This window comes from Balaenoptera acutorostrata (assembly GCF_949987535.1).
Source record: "Balaenoptera acutorostrata chromosome 6 unlocalized genomic scaffold, mBalAcu1.1 SUPER_6_unloc_5, whole genome shotgun sequence".
Lineage (NCBI taxonomy): Eukaryota > Metazoa > Chordata > Mammalia > Artiodactyla > Balaenopteridae > Balaenoptera > Balaenoptera acutorostrata.
In genome coordinates, this window is record NW_026645494.1 from 133,875 (window position 1) to 157,875 (window position 24,001).

Consider the following 24,001-nt stretch of genomic DNA (forward strand, 5'->3'; position numbering starts at 1 on the left):
ACCCCAATTAACTAAGAAGCACATATTGCAGAATAAGCTCGTTTGCCCTAAAACAAGACCCTTAGCTATTTCCATGGACCATCCTTGATTTCTCCATTATGCTGCTGAGTAGTGCAAAGTTGGTGCTCAAGAACTCCTCGGATGATGGTGTGCTATCAACAGCTGCTGTGAACGCAAGCAGCTGGCACCCTCGGTGGCTATATGGGCAGAGGAGTTGCGGAGACAGTAGGTGATGGCTCTGTGCTGTCAGTGAGGGCTGTCCTCTGCCCGCACCCCTTTTAATCCCTTTGTATCCCTACCACCTGAGGAATGAAGGCAGTGATGAGTTATTGGCAGAATTGCCCTGTCTGATAAGAGGGTCACCTGCAAGCCAGAGGGCCCAAATCCTCCCTGGAACACATCACTCCCTACCCACCACTTAACAATTCCCTTCAAACAAAGGTGCAGATTTGTAATAGCTGTACCGTTAAGATATGCCGTCTGTGATTCGGACAATTGTGACTCCTTGCCCTGTTCTTGGAGGAACATGACATTTTGTAGGGAGAACCCAGGCCAGGTGGCCAAAGTCTCTGTCAAGTCTGTTTCTTCAGCCAATACTTTGATTCAAGTTGAGGGTGGTGGAGATGAGTGGGCCTTCACCATGATAGCCTTTCCCTGGTATCACTGGCCAAGGTTCCCTTTGGTGAACATTACATACAAAAGCTTGCCCAGCACATGCCTCGCTCTCAGCCGAGCCGTGGCCATGCTGCTCCTGGGATCAGGCACCTCCTTTGCACACCCTGTGGATGGTGCTCAGTTCCTTGATTCTGTGAATGGGTCATTTGTTAAACTATTATTTCTTGAGGCCTGTAAACTATTATTTCTTGATGTCTGTGCAAGTTTCAATTCTGCAATTTCTATTTCCTTCTTCTTACGGATTGAAAAACACTAGTGAAATTCCTCATCTTACAATCTATGCTCCTTAACATTAACCGTAGTCTTCTTAAAGTCCTTGGTCTTGCTCTCTCAGAGGCTCCCTGGGGCTTGATTCCAGTGGGCTGGTGAGGTGGACACCACTGAGCTTGACAACATGCCATACTCCACCCAAGCCTGGAGATCTCCGGTGTCTGGGGGAAAAGGCAGGGGCCGTGAGACAGGAGACAAGAATGGAGGTAAATTCAGGGGTAAAGCCCAGGGAAGAGTCCATATGTCAGTTGCAGGTCAGCTATGTGCCCTGTGTCCGAGAAGACGCCCCTCAGTGTGGGATGAGCAGCTGCTCTCAGAGAGAGCGAGGCTCCTGGGCCCGGCTTCTCATGTGATACTGGGGCAGATCCTCTGCACAGAGGCTGTGGCCTGCAGGGGGCGTGTATCAGCACCTCTGCAGGGTCGAGGGGCCAAAGGGGGCCATGGGCAGCCTCTCCCAGGAGAAGTCACCTGCCCTGGGGCTGGGGCATCAGTCCCTCAGCCCCACACCATCTACCTTTCTACCTGGGTTCCAAGCCCAGCAAGGCACAATCCTGACTTCCCCAGTGTAGGATTTCCCCAGTGTGTGACAAGCCAGGCTGTGGCCACCTACCCCGAGGGTATAGTTCAGCGGGGCAAAGCCCGTCACTGCCCCCTGGTGAGGCAACTACAACAGAAAGGTGAGCTTTTGAGAGCAAGGGTCAGGAGTCAGGGAGGAGAGGCAGAAACCCAAGAAAGGACCCATCGCCTGAGCCCACGTCCTTGTCCACCTCTGTAGGGTCAGTCAGCCTCCAGTGTCTGCTCTGAGATCACAAGACCCCACAGTACTGGCCATCACAACCACCTGCCTGAGAACAAAACAAGAGGGCACAAGAGCAGGAGGCCCATATGATGAGTGTGGTCCGTTGAGGAGGTGCTCCCTGGGCCACGTGACAAGACGTGGCTTCTCAGGGCACAGCTGCCCCCAGACTCAGCATAAATGTCTGGGCTGTGAGCCCATTGATTCTGGGAAGGGCACCAGCACAAGGTGAACAGATGCTCCACACTTTGCGTCAGGCAAGCCAGGAGCCAAGCACTGACAAGCAGCCTGCATTACACCCTCGTGTTTCACAGGGCAGGAGCCTCGGGGTGGGCGGATGGGGCCTGCCCTGAGGTCACAGCAGAGAAGGTTTGCTGCTGGAGGGCCACACACAGGACAGCTGTATAGAATGTGATCAAAGGCTCTCTGGTGCTTCATGCTATTCAAAACCAGGGGCTCTTAAACAGCCCGAGGGTAAGATACCGCCAAATCCTTGCTGAAATTTCTGAGCCCACCCTCAGATCCCAAATTTTGCCCAGATTGCCAAAAGTTTCATGGACTTCTGGTCAAGGACCCGATTCATCTGGACTGCTCAGTGCACAGCAAGATTGCCAGGACGGGGCCTAGGGATCTTGCCCACACAACCGTCCCTGACATTTGCTCCTGGAGAACCACCTGCCCAGCTACCGACATCTCCTCCTTCCCTCTCATCAGGCTAAATGCACCTGGGAGAAAGGCAACACAAAAGGAGGCAAATGTGGAAACATAAACCCGACAGTGCTGTCTCCCCCAGCCAAGACTAAGAGTCCATGAGTCTACCCACTGCACTCACCTGAAAGCCCCCATATATCACCAGGAGCACAGAGAGCACACAGGCCATCAGATACACCTGACCTCAATTTCCTCCTGAGAGAGCACTCAGGGGCCTCCCTGGGATTTGGAGGTGTCAACAATTCACTGCATTGTGGCTTATGCCACAGAGCAATTTTGAACAAGGATTATAGTACCGGTAAACTTTAAGCACTGCTTTAAGTCCAATCACTTTATGTTTAAAGAGAGAGGAATTGGGACTTCCCTGGTGGCGCAGTGGTTGGGAATCCGCCTGCCAATGCAGGGGACATGGGTTTGATCCTTGGTCTGGGAAGATCCCACATGCCGCCGAGCAACTAAGCCCGTGCTCCACAATTACTGAGCCTGCGCTCTAGAGCCCACGAACTAAGACTACTGAGCCCGTGTGCCACGACTACTGACGCCCGCGCGCCTAGAGCCCGTGCTCCGCAACAAGAGAAGCCACCGCAATGAGAAACCTGCTCACCGCGACTAGAGAAAGCCTGCGCACAGCAACGAAGACCCAACGCAGCTAAAAACAAATAAATCAATTAATGAATTTGAAAAAAGAGAGAGAGGAATGGAATATTTTAAACAGAGACATAGGAGCCCTTTAAAGGGCAAAAACATGTTGCTTACAGCTTTTCACATGGAAAAGGAAACAAAAAGTGACTGGGTTTGCCGTTTTCCTTGAATTTGTCTAGTACTAGCACTAGATAATATTGACGATCTTCACGCTTGATCACAAACAACATGATGCTGTAATATTCAAACTGTTGGTGAAACTTTTTTAAGCTCATGATTTACTCTGGAACAATTGTGTTGACATAGGTACTGATGGTGCAAAAGCAAAGGTGGCAGAAGTGCTGGCACCTTAACCCAAATCAAGGAGTAGCACCAAACTGTACTAGTTGGGCTTGTATTCACTATCATACACTTGTATTAACAGTGCCAGTTCCAGTTAAGAATGTTCTGTCTTCAACAGTAAAAATGATTTCTGTTAGTAAATCTTGACCATTGAAATTGAATATTTTGTAGTGGATGATGAAATTCAACATACAAACATCACACATCTGTATATCAAAGGGAGTGGGAAAAAGTTAGATCAGATACTGATAAAGAGGAAGTGGATGACATGGATGATAGATGTGAAAAATTAGCTAAAATGTAGCACAGCAAAGAAACGGTCAGCAATTATGAATGAGAAATTTAGGGACCTAGAGTCTGCTGGTGGCTTGATTTTGGACTTTGCAGCCTCCAGAACTGTGAGAAATATACGTCTTTTGTTTAAGCCACCCAGTCTGTGGTAGTTTGTTATAGCCCTTTGAGCTAAGATATATTTTAGTACCAAGAAGTAGCAAATACCTAAATATGTGGAAGTGGCCTTGGAATTGGATAGTAGGTAAAGGCTGAAAGAGATTTGAAGTGCATGCTAAAAAAGAGCTGAAATCGCCATAAAGTCCTTTCAGCCTATACCTATTAAAAGTGATTCTGGTGATGGCTCAGAAAGCAAAGAGGCACACTGGAGAGAAAGTCTCCATCTTTGTAGAGAATACAGAAATAATCATGAACAGATAGAAATATGGACGTTAGATGCTATTCTGGTGAGGTCTCCAACAGAAATGAGGAGCACATTATTAGAAATTGGAGGAGAGGCAATTCTTATTATAAAGTGGCAAAGAACTTGACTGAACTGTGTTCTAGCGTTTTTGGGAAGGTAGACCTTGTAAGTGATGAAATTGAATATTCATCTGAGGAGATCTCTGGACAAAGTTTGGAAGAAGTAGCTTGGTTCCTCATCACCGCTCCTAGTAAAACACATCAGGAGAAAGATAAATTGAAGACCAAATTGTTAAGCAAAAAGAAATCAGAACTTAGAGATTTGGAAACTTCTCAGCCTATCCATATTTGAAAGTGAGAAAGCTTGTTCTGAAGAAACTCTAAGGGTGCAGCTGAGCAACCCTTTGAAGAAGAGATCATAGGTGTGATATTAACTTAATTAGTCATCTCAGCAGAGGCCAGGAGTAGAGAAGAGACACTGCCAGTTTGAACTAAAGGGGACAGAGAAAGCCAGGCAGAATGAGGAAGGCTGTCAGAATTCTTGGATTCTACAGAATGGGAGACTAGAGCAATTTGGCTGTGAATGTGTACTCCTCTTGACGAAAGGGAAGAAGGACCCCAAAGGTGATTCCGAGGTCATCGTGTCTGTCAATCCCACCACAGGCCCAGGGGGCCTCAGTTTCAAAGTGTGAGATTGTCGCCCTCACAGAGAGTCATGGTGTAGGTGGAGGCCCTACAGAGAGCTGCAGTGTGGGTGGCACCCCACCAAGCTGAAGGAGTGGGGCTGCCCCACCGAGCTGTGGGGATGATGTTGCCACCCCAGCAGGCCTGGAGGGCAAAGCATCAAACTAAAGAGGGTGATTCTCGTACCTTAAGATCTAATGGGATTGGCCTTGCTAGGCTTTGGACTAGCTTGGAAGCTGTCACCCCTTCCTTCTTTCCTATTTCTTCCTTTTGGAGTAGGGATGTCTATTCTATGCCAGTCCCAACATCGTATTTGGAAACACTTAACTTGTTTGGGTCACAGATTTACATCTACAGAGGAATTTTGCCTCAGGATGAATAGTACCTCCAGTCTCACCCATTATGTGATTTAGATGGTGTTTAGATCAGACTTTGGACTTTAAATTTTACAGTTGATGTTGGAATGAGTTAAGGCTTTTGAGGCTGTTGGGATAGAATGAGTGTATTTTGCATACAATAAGGACACGAATTTTGGGTACCAGGGGCAGAATGCTATGGACGTATATCCCCCCCACCAATTCTTATGTTGAAGCCCTACCCTTCAATGTATTTGGGGATAGGGCCTCTGGGAGGTAATTAGGGCATGGGAATGGAGCTTTCATAATGGGTTTAGTGCCCTTAAAAGAAAAGACACAAGAGAGATCCCTCTTTCTCTCTGCCACGTGAGAACGCGGTGAGAAGACAACCATCTGAAAAGTAGGAAGAGAGCTCTCACCGGAACTGAATATGGCACCTTGATCTTGGACTTGCAACCTTCAGAACTGTTAAGAAATTACCGTCTGTTTTTCAAGCCACCAGGTCTATGGCATTTTGTTATAGCCGTCCAAGCTGATGAAGACACAGAGAATATATAAGATGGTCTAATATACATATATCCAGGGTTCTAGAAGTAGAGACAGGAGAGAATGAGTAGAAGTAACATATGAAAAAGATAATATTATGTTCTAGATGAGATGAAGAATGTGTATTATCAGTGAATGAAGCAAAATAGATCACATGGAGGATACATTTTTTGAACCTGAAACTAATCACACGTCAAGAAACTGGAGAACACAAAAGACAACAGACAGTCTTCCAAAAAACAATTAGCAAGGAAACTGATCACTCACCATGAAAGGGTGTATTGATGGCATAATTTGAAAAAAACAGTAACAAAAACCATATTCGATGGAATAAATACTCAAAGTTCTGAAAGGAAAAACTTTTCCTCTGGAACTGATTACCCTGTCACATTATAATTTATAAAAGTTCACCAACAAGGGAACTGATAAATTATTTTTAATGTATGCATACAATGCAAAATTATAAATAATTAAAAAATTAAAGAACGTCTAATATATCCATTTTTCTTAAAGTAAGAATGTTGAAAGAAGAAGCCAAAGGCAATATGATTTACATGACACCATATATAACAAAAATATTGTTATTATACATAATTTTGATTAGCTACAGCTCTGCTAAAAGCATAAACATTTTTATAAGATGGACATATACCAAGTTCTTGATGGTGGCTATCTTTCTCATTGTTGGTGAGAGGTGTAAAATGGGACAACCCTTACGGAAAACACTATGAAGTTTCCTCAAAAAATTAAAAATATAACTACCATGTGATCCAGCAGTCCCACTTCTGGCTATGTATCCAAAAGAATTCAAAGTAGGATCTCGAAGAGATATTTGCACAACCACATTCGTCGTAGCATTATTCAAAATACCCAAGACGTGAAGAAACCCAAATGTCCATCAACAGATGAAGCGATAATGGGGTCTATAAACACAAGGAAATATTTCCTTCCTTGAAATAAAAGGAAACCATGTCTCATGCTACAACATGGATAAACCTCTAAGACATTATGCTAAGTGAAATAAGCCACTCATCAAAGGACATATCATAGCCACTCACATGAAGTATCTACAGTAGTTAAAATCATAGAAACATACAAAGGTGATTGTCAAGATCTCAGGGAGGAGGAGGGAGAATTAGGGAGTCTCTGCTGTCCCAACCCCCGCCTGGGTCCTGGGGAAGGAATCAGAACTCAGAACCGGGAGAAGAGGCTTTGGCCATCAGGGAAGGGGTGGTGAGGCCCAGGGCGGGTCCACAAAGGATCAGAGCATCTGAGTGCATTAGGAGGAAGGGGCTTCAGAGGTGGGCCAGCACAGGCCATGACGGGGGCTAAGCAGGCTGCGAGGGGGGGCAGTTCAGGGAGACAGCAGGTGTCTGCTCCCTGCCCCTCATTGTTTGCTCGTCTCACCCTTATGAGCGGGTCATTTCCCCTGCTCTGATGATTCAAAGTCTCTGCCGGCACCCACAGGACGGTGACTGAGGCCTCTACACTCCTCAGCATGGATCCCAGCTCCCACCCAGATCTGGGGCCACAGACACCTCTCCCCCACCCCTGCTGCCCCTGTGAGCAAGCTGTTCTTGTGAAACACGGTCATAGTTTGTCAGGAGGAACTGTTTTCTATGGGAATACAAATCAGTGTTGATACCAATACACACACATGTCCAGCCATGGGTGGAAAGGGAAGGGACAGTAGTTCTGGGGTGTCTTTGCACACCCCTAGGCCCCTAAGGCCAGTCCCCACAGCCACAGCCAGATGGGTCCTCCTCCCTCAGTTGAAAGAGATGCTGCTGCACAGAAATCCCACAAGTTCCACAAAGGGTCCCAACTGTCGTTTCCCTTAGACACACCTGTAACAGGTGCCCCATGAATTTCCCCGCGCCCATTCCCCTTGTTGCATCCTCACTGGGATTAAGAGGTAGCTGCCTCAACCACTCTCCACATTGCAATAATCCCAGTGGGACTAGAGAACGCTCCCGCTATGACGAGGCAGACAGTCCTGTCCCCATGGCCAAGACTTTTCCTGTCTGGTCAGGCCACCCACACAGGAAACCCTGGATGAGCGGAGGGTCACCCCAGCGCCATCGCCTGGCCACTTCAGGGAAGCAGAGAGCAGCTCCATAAAGACAAGGGCCGTCTCCAGGCTCCGTCCTAGAAACTGGTTAGTGTCCAGAGGGCTGAGAGGCACAAAAGCAGCTCTCCCTCCCCAGACGGTTCAGGGATGCAGAAGATGCTACAGATGCCCCAGAAGGCCCCTAGCCAAGCAGGCTTTAGAGAAGGGGATGATGAGGGGGTCCCTGGGGAAAGTGAGAGCTGTGCGTTCCCAGGGGCAGCCTGAGGAGTCCTTGTCTATGTGGAGGATAGGTTTGGCCACCTGTAGATCCATAGCTCCTGTGACCTCCCTCACCCTTCCTTCCTCTCAGGATCGCTCTCTGTGGAGCAGCTCCACACGAAGAAGATGACAGTGGCCTGAGAGCATTTCCCACCAAAACTATCTTTATTCACAATTTTTATACATCACTCCAAAGGTCCTGCCCACACCCACCTCCCCCACCTCCCTAACCCCCCACAATCCCAGGATCAGCACTGGGGTGAGGAGGAGCCCCTAGGCTCCCCTGGGGGCCGCCCTGGGGGGCTCGCCCTGGAGGGCAGGCCCGGCTGTTCCCTACTGGCTACAGTGCTTCCTCTGCTTCTTCCTCCTCTTCCCTGTGACAAACGGGTCACGCTTTCTCTTTCCCGGCTGTGAGGGGCGAGCCAGCCCCAGAGCCAAGGCTGGCCTCGCAGAGACCCTGTGGCCAGCCCCGGGGATGGGCAGCTTCTCAGCAGCGGCTGGGCGCCCACACAGAGCCCGCTTCCTCGACTTGGGAGCGGCTGGTGGAGCTGGGCTGGGGCCTCTTCTCTGAGGGGAGGGGGCCTGGGGAGCACTCTGGGCCCCCCAACCTCCAGGGGAGGCCAGGCCTGAGGCAGGGGCAGGACTCTGGGACAGCCAGCAAGGCGACAGGCTCTGCGGAGAGGCCAAGAGGGGGGCCAGGCTGGGGAGCTCCTCCTCGTCCTCACTGGACGCGTCCCTGGGCCCTCGGGCCTCCGAAACAGGAGACGCCTCTGTGAGAACAGACGCATCCCTGGGTCCCAGTAGAGGGCCAGTGCGCCTTTGACGCTGGGGAGGGGAGGGCCGTCCGGCCTGGAATGGAGAGACCTCCTGACGTCCTCGAGAGGAAACAAAGACTTTGGGCCCGAACGGGCCAGTGTCTGCTCGGATGGGCCTATGAAGAGCCTCAAAATCAATCTCTGGTGGGCAGGCTTCATCACTGACCCCTCGATGGCGGTCTTGGTCGTGCCTCTGGGCACCTTGGCCGGCGTGGGACTCAGATGGACTTGAGCCCATTCCGGGTGCACTGTGGCTCGGGGCTGCCGGCCCACCTTCTTCCTCTTTCAAGTCCAAGAGTTGTTTCTGCACCAGCTGGTAGGAGGGAGGAGGACAGTGACGGCTCCACGCGCAAGTGTGAGAGGAGGAGCACTGGGCAGTGGGACAATGGCCCTGGGGGGGAGGAGGGGACGGGTGACCCCAGGACTAGACTCCAAATACAGACACGGTGGCATTCCTGCCATCCTCCTGCACCTTATTCCCAGCTGTGTGTCCTTCCCTCCGCTCCCGGCTCCCCATCCTCTCCTTCCTATCACCCTGCGCTGCACCCACCCCAGAGAGGGCCCTTCCCCATGCCAGGCCTCCGAGGCAGGGAAGGGACGGACAGAGCCATGTGGGCCTCCTGTTCTGGGGCCCTACCTCTCCCCTGCTCACTGGGGTCCCTCCGTCTTCCTGGGTGTCCCTTGTCGCCCCTGTTCTACCTGCGATCCCTCCCTCCTCTGGCTCCCCTGGGCCACCTGGTTTCCCCTGTCCCCTGGGTCACCTGGGGTCCCCCCTCCCCTGGAGTCCCCTGGCTCCCTAAGTGTCCCTCTCCCTCCCCTGGCTCACTTCTTCAGGGGTGAGTCCTTCCTCCTGCTTCAGCTCCTCAGCAAGGGCCAAGACATCCAGCTGTGGGTCTGGGGAAAACAATTCTGCCGGGAATCGAGGGTGAATGACTGCCTCCACCTCGGACAGAAAGAAGAGGCTGTGAGCATCCTTGGCCAGGAGTGGCCTGTGACACAAGAAGACCAGGAGGGAAAGTGAAAAGCAGAGACCCACCCCCACTCTCCTCCACAAGGCGGGGATGGTCAGCGCACACACACACACACACACACACACACACACACGCACATGCACATACACAGTCACACACAAAAGAGCACATATACAGATGCACATACACAGACACACAAAGGCATACACACAGACACAAACATATACACACATACATCTGCGTAAACCTCCCCTAACACCAGGCTCAGGAACAAGGAGCTGAGCTTAAGTCCCATCGGCCTGAGCAGAACCCAGATCTTGGGTGCTGAGAGTTCCACGCCCTGGCATCTTGTAGACCCCAGGCTCCAGGCCCAGCCTACCTTGGTGACAGAGTCTTCCCGGGAACGCAGCTCGTCAATGCAGCTCAAGAGACACGGGTCCAAGTAGGTGTCGTCCTCTTCCTGGTTCAGCTCATTTCCGTCCTTTCCACATTCTGCAGGTGACTTGCCTGTGGCTGAGTGGACGTGCCCCGCCAGCGCCTCCATCCTGTCCACATACTCCCTCACAGTCTCAGGGGGAATCACCTTGGGCGCCTTGGGCTCCGGGTTCCGCTGGGATCTGTGTGGCTTCGGGTGCGAGGGCTGGGCCCTGGGGCCGGACATCCTGGGAGCACAGGCTGAGGCAGAGCAGGAGGAAGGGAAGGAAGGTGAGGGACTCCCGGTCCACCTCCTGACCACCAAGCGCACGTTGGTGAGGGCATTGTTTGGGGGACGTTGATGTGGGTGTGGGAAGGGTCAGGACCATCTGAAGCCTCATGCACAGTTGGAGAGGGGAGGTTAGGGGGTCATCTAAGAGAGTCACAAGTAAGGAAGTGGGGAACCTCCAATTTTCTAGGGGTCTCCCCATCAAGCCCACTACTTAGGCAGACTTCGTGTGGGGTCCTTTGACAGGGAGGTGTGAGAGGAGTTACAAAACTGACCAAGTCAATACCCCGTAGTGACAAAGGGCAGCTGAGACCCCACCTCCCCACCCCCCGCCTCGGTGGCTCTTTTGGTTGAAAGACCAATGCCCCTGTCTTGAAAGAAAAGGATCCACATGGGGACGGTGGCCAACCCTAGGCCCCTGTTACCTGTGCCTTCAGCTCCAGTGGGAAGCTGGGTGCCTGGCTGAAGGCCCACTTTCGGGGCTGGGGGCCCCCGAGGATCCAGCTTCGGTGGGGCTGGAGGAGGCAGGTCCTGCGCGCACTGCATGCACTGCAAATTCTGAATGTGCATCTCCTCCTCGGCTGCAAATTCCATGAACCTGGGGGGTGACGGAGGCACAGGCCACCCTGAGAAAAAGGCCTGGGTTCTGGAGCCCAACAAAGGCAGCCAAGACTGAGGCAGTGGGAGAGGACGTGCCTTGGGGCCGTCAAGGCCCTGTGAGGTGCTGTCCGCAGCAGAGAGCTGCTCCTGGAAGCGATAACAAGATCTGGGACCCTTCCTGCCTCACCAGCACTGGAGGGCATTCAACAGCATAGACCCAGGTCGCTGAATTGAACCAGGTCAACGGGACACATGGCTGACCCAGGGGGCACCCTCCTCATGCCCCCGTCCCCATCCAGAACCACATGAAGGGCTGACAGCCAGAGGCTGGAACAGGCATGTGTTCCCCACAGGGGTCCTTGCCCGAATTCAGGACCCTGGGCTAGGACTGAGAGTCCTGGAACATAGACCTGGAGACAGGGCCCAGGAGAGGCTGGACGATGTGGATGCTGAGCTTAGAGGAGAGGCCTTCCCTTCCTCTGAGAGGCGCTCGTTTGTTTGCTTTTGTTTCTTAAACCAAGGGGATTACCATGGAGCAAACACTGGAAGGGCCGGAGACCCTTGGGCCGACGACAGCTGGCTTCCCCAGCCTCTTCAGGGATGCCAGGGTACCCACTCAGGGCACTTTTCATGAGGAGAGGTGGTCCCAAATCTATGTTAGTGGCCGCCAGCCACCCACCACTAAGGAAGCAGCAGGCTGGCGGGTGGAGCTCTTTCCCCGGCCCAGCCCATATGGCCGGAGTTGGACCCCTACTGGACTCACAGCTTCACCCTGCCCCGTCCTGAGACCTTCATGTCAAGGCAAGGGTAGGTCAAAATCAGGGGAGGGCAGAGCTCCTGGTGGAGGAAGGACAGAAGTCTCAAACTCTCAAGGTGAGGGATGGGTTTCTGGGGGAGAGTAGGGCCCCTGGGCTGCGGGGACCCTGTGCTGGGTGACAGCCCTTCTCCTCTGTCCTCTCTGATGAGCACCCCCACGGCCAGACCCTGCCCTCACCCACTGGCCTCACCCTCCACGCAGCCCCTGGGCCCAGGACGCTGACTCACTTTTCCGCCCTCTCGTAGTAGATCATCCGGTCAAGGTTGCTCAAGCGCCGCCATTCCTGCACGGCCCTCCACAGTCCCTCCTCCAGCGGCATGTTGGGATTCAGGCGGGCCAGGGATCGAAGCACTGGGCTGTAAGCCCTCGGGGTCAGTCTCCGGGCCCAGCCCAGCCCCCACCTGCCTGACCCCACCCGCCCATGTGGACCACACATCACTCAACCCAGAATGACTGAGCAACAGGAGGGTGAGAGGCGGGCGTCTGGGAGGGCAAAGACAAGCCTTCCCGGCCACTGCTGTCACCGCCTCACACTCACTCAAGGATGACCATCCACTCCCAGGCTAGAGCTGGGACATTGTGCCTTGGGGAGCTCTTTTCCTCCTCAAGGCTGCATTTTCATAATAAAAATCATCATCATCAATGAGGCGTGGCATGTGCCAAGCAATCTGCTAACACTTCATAGATTAGCCCAAGGCGTCTTCTGCACAGTCCTCTGAGTGAAGTGTAACTGTCCCCTTTTTACGAGGGACCGGAGGTTTAGGATGGAAATGCCTGCCAGGCTCACAACTCTAGTGGGAGAGAGCCCACGGCCTTAGGAGAGCTCTCCCATCACCCTGTTCCTAGTGGAATTCTCCACAACGAAGTGGAGGCATGCATAAAGCGCTCTCCTGGGCCCCGCGCTCCTCCCCCTCCTCTGAAGTGGCCTCCCCTGGCCATGTGCGCTCACGTCCTGTATGAAGGACACGGCACCACAGGAGAGGGCGGCCTCCACTCCTTGGCTCCTCACCTTACACCACGACCCTCTCTGACTGCAAGTCTGCAGTCCGTATTACCATGAGAATCATGGAAGAGCAAGCTGGCCAGACTCACAGGGTGGTGGGGCCCGTTGAGATAGGGCACATTTCAGTCCTGATGTCACGGACTGGCAGGCCCACCCATGTGACCGACAGTGTGCCTTCTCATAGCATGGACATCGCCCTCACACCTTCCTTCCAGTAGCCCTAGAAACCTAACGTGCGAGTCCATCCCCAGTTCCTCTTTATCTAAAAGCTCCCATAAGCTCAGGACCCGCTGAGCGTTCACTCACATGAGAAAGCAGGAAAAAGCTTCTGCATCAGGACTCAGGTGAAAGTGTCTCCGGGCCAGGGGTTTGATGCGCTGCCAACGTCGGAAGTTACTGTACTCTCTCTGGGTGTTAGCGGAGCCATCCTGCGAGGCGTTGGACTGGTTGGTGGCCAGGCGGCCCTCCCTGGAAGCGCCATGTGGCCATGGCCCAGAGTTCACTGGGCGAATGATAGGGGCCAGCTGGGCAGCTGGTGGTGGAGCTTGAGGAGGAAAGCCTGGGGTCCAGCCTCCCTTGCCAGCCTGACGTCCTCGAAAGGGAACAAAGACTCTGAGCACGAACGGGCCAGTGTCTGTTCGGATGGGCCTATGAAGAGCCTCAAAATCAATCGCTGGTGGGCAGGCTTCATCACTGACCCCTCGATGGCGGTCTTGGTCGTGCCTCTGGGCACCTTGGCCGGCGTGGGACTCAGATGGACTTGAGCCCATTCCGGGTGCACTGTGGCTCGGGGCTGCCAGCCCACCTTCCTCCTCTTTCAAGTCCAGGAGTTGTTTCTGCACCAGCTGGTAGGAGGGAGGAGGACAGTGACGGCTCTACGCGCACGTGTGAGAGGAGGAGCACTGGGCAGTGGGACAATGGCCCTGGGGGGGAGGAGGGGACGGGTGACCCCAGGACTAGACTCCAAATACAGATACGGTGGCATTCCTGCCATCCTCCTGCACCTTATTCCCAGCTGTGTGTCCTTCCCTCCGCTCCCGGCTCCCCATCCTCTCCTTCCTATCACCCTGCGCTGCACCCACCCCGGAGAGGGCCCTTCCCCATGCCAGGCCTCCGAGGCAGGGAAGGGACGGACAGAGCCATGTGGGCCTCCTGTTCTGGGGCCCTACCTCTCCCCTGCTCACTGGGGTCCCTCCGTCTTCCTGGGTGTCCCTTGTCGCCCCTGTTCTACCTGCGATCCCTCCCTCCTCTGGCTCCCCTGGGCCACCTGGTTTCCCCTGTCCCCTGGGTCACCTGGGGTCCCCCCTCCCCTGGAGTCCCCTGGCTCCCTAAGTGTCCCTCTCCCTCCCCTGGCTCACTTCTTCAGGGGTGAGTCCTTCCTCCTGCTTCAGCTCCTCAGCAAGGGCCAAGACATCCAGCTGTGGGTCTGGGGAAAACAATTCTGCCGGGAATCGAGGGTGAATGACTGCCTCCACCTCGGACAGAAAGAAGAGGCTGTGAGCATCCTTGGCCAGGAGTGGCCTGTGACACAAGAAGACCAGGAGGGAAAGTGAAAAGCAGAGACCCACCCCCACTCTCCTCCACAAGGCGGGGATGGTCAGCGCACACACACACACACACACACACACACACACACGCACATGCACATACACAGTCACACACAAAAGAGCACATATACAGATGCACATACACAGACACACAAAGGCATACACACAGACACAAACATATACACACATACATCTGCGTAAACCTCCCCTAACACCAGGCTCAGGAACAAGGAGCTGAGCTTAAGTCCCATCGGCCTGAGCAGAACCCAGATCTTGGGTGCTGAGAGTTCCACGCCCTGGCATCTTGTAGACCCCAGGCTCCAGGCCCAGCCTACCTTGGTGACAGAGTCTTCCCGGGAACGCAGCTCGTCAATGCAGCTCAAGAGACACGGGTCCAAGTAGGTGTCGTCCTCTTCCTGGTTCAGCTCATTTCCGTCCTTTCCACATTCTGCAGGTGACTTGCCTGTGGCTGAGTGGACGTGCCCCGCCAGCGCCTCCATCCTGTCCACATACTCCCTCACAGTCTCAGGGGGAATCACCTTGGGCGCCTTGGGCTCCGAGGTCCGCTGGGATCTGTGTGGCTTCGGGTGCGAGGGCTGGGCCCTGGGGCCGGACATCCTGGGAGCACAGGCTGAGGCAGAGCAGGAGGAAGGGAAGGAAGGTGAGGGACTCCCGGTACACCTCCTGACCACCAAGCGCACGTTGGTGAGGGCATTGTTTGGGGGAACGTTGATGTGGGTGTGGGAAGGGTCAGGACCATCTGAAGCCTCATGCACAGTTGGAGATGGGAGGTTAGGGGGTCATCTAAGAGAGTCACAAGTAAGGAAGTGGGGAACCTCCAATTTTCTAGGGGTCTCCCCATCAAGCCCACCTCTTAGGCAGACTTCGTGTGGGGTCCTTTGACAGGGAGGTGTGAGAGGAGTTACAAAACTGACCAAGTCAATACCCCGTAGTGACAAAGGGCAGCTGAGACCCCACCCCCCACCCCCCGCCTCGGTGGCTCTTTTGGTTGAAAGACCAATGCCCCTGTTTTGAAAGAAAAGGATCCACATGGGGACGGTGGCCAACCCAAGGCCCCTGTTACCTGTGCCTTCAGGTCCAGTGGGAAGCTGGGTGCCTGGCTGAAGGCCCACTTTCGGGGCTGGGGGCCCCCGAGGATCCAGCTTCGGTGGGGCTGGAGGAGGCAGGTCCTGCGCGCACTGCATCCACTGCAAATGCTGAATGTGCATCTCCTCCTCGGCCGCAAATTCCATGAACCTGGGGGGTGACGGAGGCACAGGCCACCCTGAGAAAAAGGCCTGGGTTCTGGAGCCCAACAAAGGCAGCCAAGACTGAGGCAGTGGGAGAGGACGTGCCTTGGGGCCGTCAAGGCCCTGTGAGGTGCTGTCCGCAGCAGAGAGCTGCTCCTGGAAGCGATAACAAGATCTGGGACCCTTCCTGCCTCACCAGCACTGGAGGGCATTCAACAGCACAGACCCAGGTGGCTGAATTGAACCAGGTCAACGGGACACATGGCTGACCCAGGGGGCACCCTCCTCATGCCCCCGTCCCCATCCAGAACCACATGAAGGGCTGACAGCCAGAGGCTGGAACAGGCATGTGTTCCCCACAGGGGTCCTTGCCTGAATTCAGGACCCTGGGCTAGGACTGAGACTCCTGGAACATAGACCTGGAGACAGGGCCCAGGAGAGGCTGGACGATGTGGATGCTGAGCTTAGAGGAGAGGCCTTCCCTTTCTCTGAGAGGCGCTCGTTTGTTTGCTTTTGTTTCTTAAACCAAGGGGATTACCATGGAGCAAACACTGGAAGGGCCGGAGACCCTTGGGCCGACGACAGCTGGCTTCCCCAGCCTCTTCAGGGATGCCAGGGTACCCACTCAGGGCACTTTTCATGAGGAGAGGTGGTCCCAAATCTATGTTAGTGGCCGCCAGCCACCCACCACTAAGGAAGCAGCAGGCTGGCGGGTGGAGCTCTTTCCCCGGCCCAGCCCATATGGCCGGAGTTGGACCCCTACTGGACTCACAGCTTCACCCTGCCCCGTCCTGAGACCTTCATGTCAAGGCAAGGGTAGGTCAAAATCAGGGGAGGGCAGAGCTCCTGGTGGAGGAAGGACAGAAGTCTCAAACTCTCAAGGTGAGGGATGGGTTTCTGGGGGAGAGTAGGGCCCCTGGGCTGCGGGGACCCTGTGCTGGGTGACAGCCCTTCTCCTCTGTCCTCTCTGATGAGCACCCCCACGGCCAGACCCTGCCCTCAGCCACTCGCCTCACCCTCCACGCAGCCCCTGGGCCCAGGACGCTGACTCACTTTTCCGCCCTCTCGTAGTAGATCATCCGGTCAAGGTTGCTCAAGCGCCGCCATTCCTGCACGGCCCTCCACAGTCCCTCCTCCAGCGGCATGTTGGGATTCAGGCGGGCCAGGGATCGAAGCACTGGGCTGTAAGCCCTCGGGGTCAGTCTCCGGGCCCAGCCCAGCCCCCACCTGCCTGACCCCACCCGCCCATGTGGACCCCACATCACTCAACCCAGAATGACTGAGCAACAGGAGGGTGAGAGGCGGGCGTCTGGGAGGGCAAAGACAAGCCTTCCCGGCCACTGCTGTCACCGCCTCACACTCACTCAAGGATGACTACCCACTCCCAGGCTAGAGCTGGGACGTTGTGCCTTGGGGAGCTCTTTTCCTCCTCAAGGCTGCATTTTCATAATAAAAATCATCATCATCAATGAGGCATGGCATGTGCCAAGCAATCTGCTAACACTTCATAGATTAGCCCAAGGCGTCTTCTGCACAGTCCTCTGAGTGAAGTGTAACTGTCCCCTTTTTACGAGGGACCGGAGGTTTAGGATGGAAATGCCTGCCAGGCTCACAACTCTAGTGGGAGAGAGCCCACGGCCTTAGGAGAGCTCTCCCATCACCCTGTTCCTAGTGGAATTCTCCACAACGAAGTGGAGGCATGCATAAAGCGCTCTCCTGGGCCCCGCGCTCCTCCCCCTCCTCTGAAGCGGCCTCCCCTGGCCATGTGCGCTCACGTCCTGTATGAAGGACACGGCACCACAGGAGAGGGCGGCCTCCACTCCTTGGCTCCTCACCTTACACCACGACCCTCTCTGACTGCAAGTCTTCAGTCCGTATTACCATGAGAATCATGGAAGAGCAAGCTGGCCAGACTCACAGGGTGGTGGGGCCAGTTGAGATGGGGCACATTTCAGTCCTGATGTCACGGACTGGCAGGCCCACCCATGTGACCGACAGTGTGCCTTCTCATAGCATGGACATCGCCCTCACACCTTCCTTCCAGTAGCCCTAGAAACCTAACGTGCGAGTCCATCCCCAGTTCCTCTTTATCTAAAAGCTCCCATAAGCTCAGGACCCGCTGAGCGTTCACTCACATGAGAAAGCAGGAAAAAGCTTCTGCATCAGGACTCAGGTGAAAGTGTCTCCGGGCCAGGGGCTTGAAGCGCTGCCAACGTCGGAAGTTACTGTACTCTCTCTGGGTGTTAGAGGAGCCATCCAGCGAGGCGTTGGACTGGTTGGTGGCCAGGCGGCCCTCCCTGGAAGTGTCATGTGGCCATGGCCCAGAGTTCACTGGGCGAATGATAGGGGCCAGCTGGGCAGCTGGTGGTGGAGCTTGAGGAGGAAAGCCTGGGGTCCAGTCTCCCTTGCCAGGCTGACTAACTCCAACAGCTGGAGCAGTCACAACGGTCCCCATTACAGGGGTTGCTATGAATTCGGGTGCAGGACATGCAGCACTCCTGCTGAGGGCCCCTGGAGCGCTCCACTTGAGGGGGGCCTGAGTAACGACAAAGGTCTGAGTCTGGGGGGCCTCCACTGTCCTCCCTTGTGACCTGACTTGGACAGTGAGGTTGCAAGCCCCAGGGGCACTGGGGCCACGGCCACCATTAGCCACCATAGGCGTCCTGGGGAAAGCTGGCAGCAGCAGGCTGCTGCCAGGAGGGAATGCTGGGGTGATGGGACGTGGCAGGTGCTGCTGCCAGGGTGGCCGGTGCTGGGCGCCAGGAATGGGTGGAGGGAAGGGCACTGCCGTGAAAGTAGACAAGGAGGCACCGGGGTTCATGGTCACATCCGTTCCCAGCACTGGACATGCTGTTGAGGCAAAGGAAAGGAGTGAATGGAGGAGGAGAATGAGCAAGTGGGACTGAGGCTTTCTGTGCCATCAGAGTGTAAATCTCCACAGGTGAGGGACACTTGGACAAGGGAAACTGTGCAGCGTGCAAATGTCTTCAAGTGATTTTCATGCCCTGACCTCCAGTTGAGAATTATTCCACTGGTGACCCCGTGCCCATCCACCAAGGTCCCTGACCCCTGTCTGCCGAGAAGAAATCGCCTCAGCAAGCACTGATTTGGAGAGCCTCCCTAAGGCACCCCCTGGCACCTAAGCCTCACAGGCTGTCTCCCAAGATCTGGAACTGTGTGGACATCCGCTCTGTGAGAAATGCCCCTTAGCCGGCGTACTAGCAGGTAGGGACCTTCTCCAAGGTAAGTTCTAGGCACCCAAAAGCCCTTTGTGGACAGGTATTGTGTAAAATATTAGGGCCCCACCTCCTCCTCAGTCCTCCTTTTCCTGATGCTCAGTAGAAATCCCCTTTCTTTCCTAGCCTCACAAAACGAAACAAAATGCTGGAAAATATCTCTCTAATGGAATCCTGATACAAACCCATAACACTGGCCCAGAATGCACCTGCATCTCAGAACAACCCACAGCAGACACGTAACATGGGCCAGGTCCTGCCACCCCTTCCCCAGTGCCCAGAGTCACTGTCATCACTCAGGAGTTCTGTTCCTAGGAGGCGGGGGTGGGGGGAGTGGTGTGTGAGAAGTAGGCGCGTGTCCCTTAGATTCTGTCATTTCACAGCCAGTGGTGGCTGCAGAGGATTAAACAAGGGCCAGGGAATTGTCATGTTACATTGGTCATGGGAGTACAGACCGCCTGTGGTCCTTCCTCCTCCAGCTCCCCATAACGGAAAGACAATGTGAGAAGCAGGCATAAGCCAGTTGCCATGGCGATCAAGTTGTTTAGATCACATCCCTGTTCAGGAGAACAAGGTACACACCACGGTGCACCTAATTAACCAGAACAGGTGTCATAGGACGTTTAATAATAACACAGAAGATCGTCTTCCTGCCCCTGGGCTACACTCCTTCCCCCTTTAAAAGAGGAAGCAGCCTTCAAAGACATTCCACCCGAAACAACCCCACTCCACATCTGTCCCCTGTCCATGAAGGAGTGACAGGAAATATGAACAAACTCTTCCTCTCAAGGCAGCCTGAGGGTCCACCATGAGATACTGGACGAGATGAAGTAGATCTGAAGTACTGCGATTCCACAAAAGGAAGAACAATTCAGAGCAACTCAGGAACCTGAGCCCTCTCTTGGCTGAAGTTACACGGTTGCCCATCCCCTGTTGAATCCAAAGCAACAGTTGCCTGAACTGAGAAGTGAGCTCTGGGCTGGGAGGAGTGGACGAGGTGTGGGCTGCGGCAGTTAGAGTAACCTCCTGCCTAGCTCTCGGAGAGGACACTTCACTGCAGGTGTGGCCACACACAGCCCCACTGAATAGTTTTCTCACCAAGACCATCTCTCCCCACGGCCCCCTTAGATACAGTATGCTCCTGTTCCAATCCCTTAGAAAGATATGGTGAGGCAAGCTTCAGGTGCCTCAGGAACCCAAGACACGTCTAGGCTTTCCTCATGACCCTCCCTGTGTCACCACCAGGACATCACACACATCCTTACACACACGTTTCAAAGTGGCTTGTCTCCCTTCTAGAAAGAATCAACCTGCCTGCTGCCATCCTTTCTCCATAGCCAGGGCAATTCCTCTTGATCCACCTCCAATGACCCCTCCTCCCCAGTGCAGTCTCAGGTTTCTTCAGGCTCCCCAGTCTCCCCAGGTGAAATGTCCTCGTGTGTCCAGTGCTCTCTTCTCCCTCTACTTCAGTCCAACTGTGTGCCCACCGTGAAGTGTCACGTGTGAACCCGAAGGATGTGAGGGATGGCAGGGTCTCTGAGAACACACCCCCAGCCTATAGGCTTACCTCCTTCTGAAGCCGTCCTGCAGGCTTGGGCACGGACTACTGCTGCCTGGTAGCCTCAATGAGAAAAGTCAAGACCAGGACCCAGAGAGTGACCTGCTTCAACAGACGCTCAGGGTCCAACTGAAGGAGGGGCCGGTTTGAGTCATAACAGTAGAATGTGGCTGAAACGTTCTGCAGTGTGGGAGGGGCAGAGGGCACGTGGGTCTGGGTAGGGTGGGGGTGGGGAGACATTCCACGAGGCCTCTGGCAGGTAGGCAAGAACCGGAAGTTCCTTCCACCTCACACAGTGGCAACACAATTGGCGTGTGCCTCTTTACGCAGTTTATAGACTGTTTTTTTGATTCACGGCACCGAGGTTGGACTTGACGGTCCCTTCCTTTCACTTCTTTTTCCATCAACCTAGTTTTGTGTCCCTCAACACACTCTGCTTCCTACCTGGCTCTTGACTTACTTCAACAGAGACTAGACTTTCTGAACAAAATTCAGAACTGTTAGTCTGATAAACACTTGGGTATTTATGGCCACATGGAACTGAGTATTTGAAATTAGGATTGTCTCAGCAGATCCAGTGTCTTTGACTGCTGTATGTACATCACTCCTAAGGGAGTGGTCCTTGTGCTCCAACCAACATCCAGCAGGACCAGCCTTACTAATGACCCTTTGTGCTGGAAAGCCCCCGTCCATCAAAAAACCGTCATGCAGCCCCCATGTCCAAGACCAGAATTCACTAAATGTCTTTCTCATAGTATTCCATGGTTGTAAAAGATTTAGTTTTTTACCTTTTAAATGATTTTAGTATAATATTTTAAGCGAGCAACACCTTCTCATGGTTCAAAATTAAATTGTGCAAAATGGAATATGCAGTGGCGAGTCCTCCTCCCACCTCTTTCCCCTGTCAACCCAATCCTCTTTCCCGGAGGAAACCAGTGTTATCTCTTTCACTAAAATCTTCCCAGAGATACGTCATGCAACTAAAAACGAAGGCAATCTGTTTTCAGTTTTTAAAATGCCTTCATTTTTTTTTCTAGATGAAAATTCATATATGTTCCAATATATCTGAGGAGATTTTCAATGATTGTCTTTGTACGGGTATCGTGGCTCCTCTGTTTCTGCACTAGATTCCTAGAACAACAATTTCTAGTCTCTTACATTTCAAAGCACCTGAAAGAATAGGGTGGCTCGATCTAGTAAAGAAAAGTAATAAATGCCTAACTGAATTTGACTTTTGAATTTCACATAAACGAGGAATTCATTTTTAGTACAACTTTGTCCCATGCAACATTTTGGACATAGTTTTACTGCAAATTCTTTCCCTGTTTATCTGAAATTTACATTTAACTTGAAATCTGTATTTTATCTTGCAACACTACCAAAAAATCAGAACATAGTAAGCTATTATCAGTTACTCATCCTTATGAGAAAGAGACCTTGGAGTGACGAGACTCAAGTGTGCACCTTGGCTCCAACAGAAAACACAACTGTAAACATACACAAAATCTGCAGGCTCTTTGGATGAAATGGATTTGGAAGAGCCATCATATAGCACTGAACATCTTGGCTTAGTAGGGGTAAGGACAGAAGTAAGGAACAAGAAGGCAGAAAATCTTCTTCTCTTTCCTTATGTTAAAGGGACTAAACATCCTAGAGCCCTGGTTTTTCTAGGTGTTAAAAGTCCACTACCCATGAGATGGATGTGCACCTTGACACAATGCCAAGAGTTTATCCACCAGTGTCCAATCCCCATTCAGACAAGCCCACTTCCATCTAAATCCTAGCCTGCAAGCCCTGCTTACAAGTTTGTTAATTTCCTGTCTGCATTACATACACTTGCTCTTTACAATCTAGGCTCATCGTTGCATATGGCCCCATCTGCATGGGAATCATGGTAGCATTCCTTTTACAAAACTTGTTTGATTATTATTTTCATATTGAGAATCCATGTCAGTCAGTTTACCACTATCAAAAGGATATGAAAGAGTATTCGTGTTTTGTGTTGTGAGAAGAGAGGACTGTTAGGAAACTTGTCAAGGGAGATGAAGGCTGAAAACCTCAGAGGATGGCAACCAAATCTCTTGCGAGACGAGATTCTCTCACTGCTGTAGCTGCAGTAGAACTCCAACTGATTGTGGGGTGTTGGGGAAGGAAACAGAGGTTTAGAAGGACTGTTCCACAGTGTGAAAAAGACTCCTGTTGGTGCTTAAGAAGTTCCTTGCCTCTTGTCAGGAAAAACTGACTCAGAAGAAGATGAGAAGATAAGGTGAGAATATTTCAAGCAACAGCATGGTGAAACTTTATGTCTAAAGAAACTTTAGACATAAAGTTTCTAAATGAACTTTATATCTAAAGAAACTCCTGTCGGGGACTGAAAAAAATAAACAGTTTGGGAATATCGCTCAGTACTGGAGCTTTTACAATGAAGGAAAACTCATATGATTTTCAACCAATAACTTCATACTAGAGGGATGGTGAGGCAAAATATTGTACCCAGGCACTCGAGAAAGGCAGGCTTCCTTGTTGCTTCCTCCCTTTGTTCAGTCATTCAACCAGTTATTTACAAGATTCTCACTCATAATTCTGATACAGTATTTGAAGGACTCTTCTCAAGGCCACTGATACAAAAATTGCAATGTGCAAAAATTAGCCAGTCCCAATTCTGCAATCACTTTTGTAATACTTCAAAATCCTACACCCCAGGGACAGAGATAATCAAATTAGCCCAAGTGTAATTTGGGAAGACCAGTCACAGAAGGGAGTATCTAAAAGTCCTTTGGATCATGATCTCTGACTATTCCTGCACAGAGGCTGCGGGCAGGCATTGACTACTGAGAAAAAACAACTCTGGACATGCATCACAAGCCTCAGAAGACAGTTCATCTTCCACTCAATCACGAAACATTAAAGAAACGAAGAGATACCATGTTTGTGTCTTATGGAGTTTTCATGTCTGGGCACTTGGAGGCGCTTAGTGCTGTTAGATGTGAGGGGTCTTCAGAGGCATCCTGTTGAGTGAGAAATGCTCTAATCTTGCAATTGACCAGAAAGAGGATCTGATGATTGAAGTTTCTTTGGGAAGTATTACAAAGTCAGGTCAGTAAGTTGATCCCGCTACTATTTTTGTTGTTGTTGTTATTTTTAATGCCAACTGAAAGTCTGCAAGATATTACAAAAAAGGAGGGAGGGAAAGTAAAATTGTTCCCATACTACCTGCTGTGTTGAAATTGGCCCAGATTGGCCACTCTCTCTCAAAGTTATTTAAAAAAAAAAAAAAAAAAGTACAAAGGAAACACCTGTGAATCAACATTTATTGAAAAACCTCCATGTATTAAATACACTGAGAAAAAATATTCTAGTAGAGTAAATGCGTTTGGGAAAACTCTAGGAACGGAGTCAGGAGACAGTATCTTAAGAGTGTTTCCCAGGTCTGAATTCTTTGCTAGAATTGTTCTTT

The 24,001-nt window shown here is 52.4% G+C and overlaps 1 protein-coding gene across 1 annotated transcript in view; it reads right to left on the reverse strand.

Annotated features, from left to right (window-relative positions):
• Window positions 1-2,320: 2,320 nt before the first annotated feature.
• LOC130706611 (NUT family member 2G-like) overlaps window positions 2,321-24,001 on the reverse strand; it is a 32,194-nt gene continuing 10,513 nt past the window's right edge. Inside the window, exons 4-11 of the mRNA XM_057539298.1 lie at window positions 20,554-20,607; window positions 17,886-18,600; window positions 16,804-16,932; window positions 15,637-15,757; window positions 10,210-10,542; window positions 9,686-9,802; window positions 8,653-9,172; window positions 2,321-2,466 (exon numbers count right to left, since the gene is read on the reverse strand). Of these exons, the coding sequence (XP_057395281.1) occupies window positions 2,321-2,466; window positions 8,653-9,172; window positions 9,686-9,802; window positions 10,210-10,542; window positions 15,637-15,757; window positions 16,804-16,932; window positions 17,886-18,600; window positions 20,554-20,607 (2,135 nt within the window). The remainder of the gene's footprint in view (window positions 2,467-8,652; window positions 9,173-9,685; window positions 9,803-10,209; window positions 10,543-15,636; window positions 15,758-16,803; window positions 16,933-17,885; window positions 18,601-20,553; window positions 20,608-24,001) is intronic.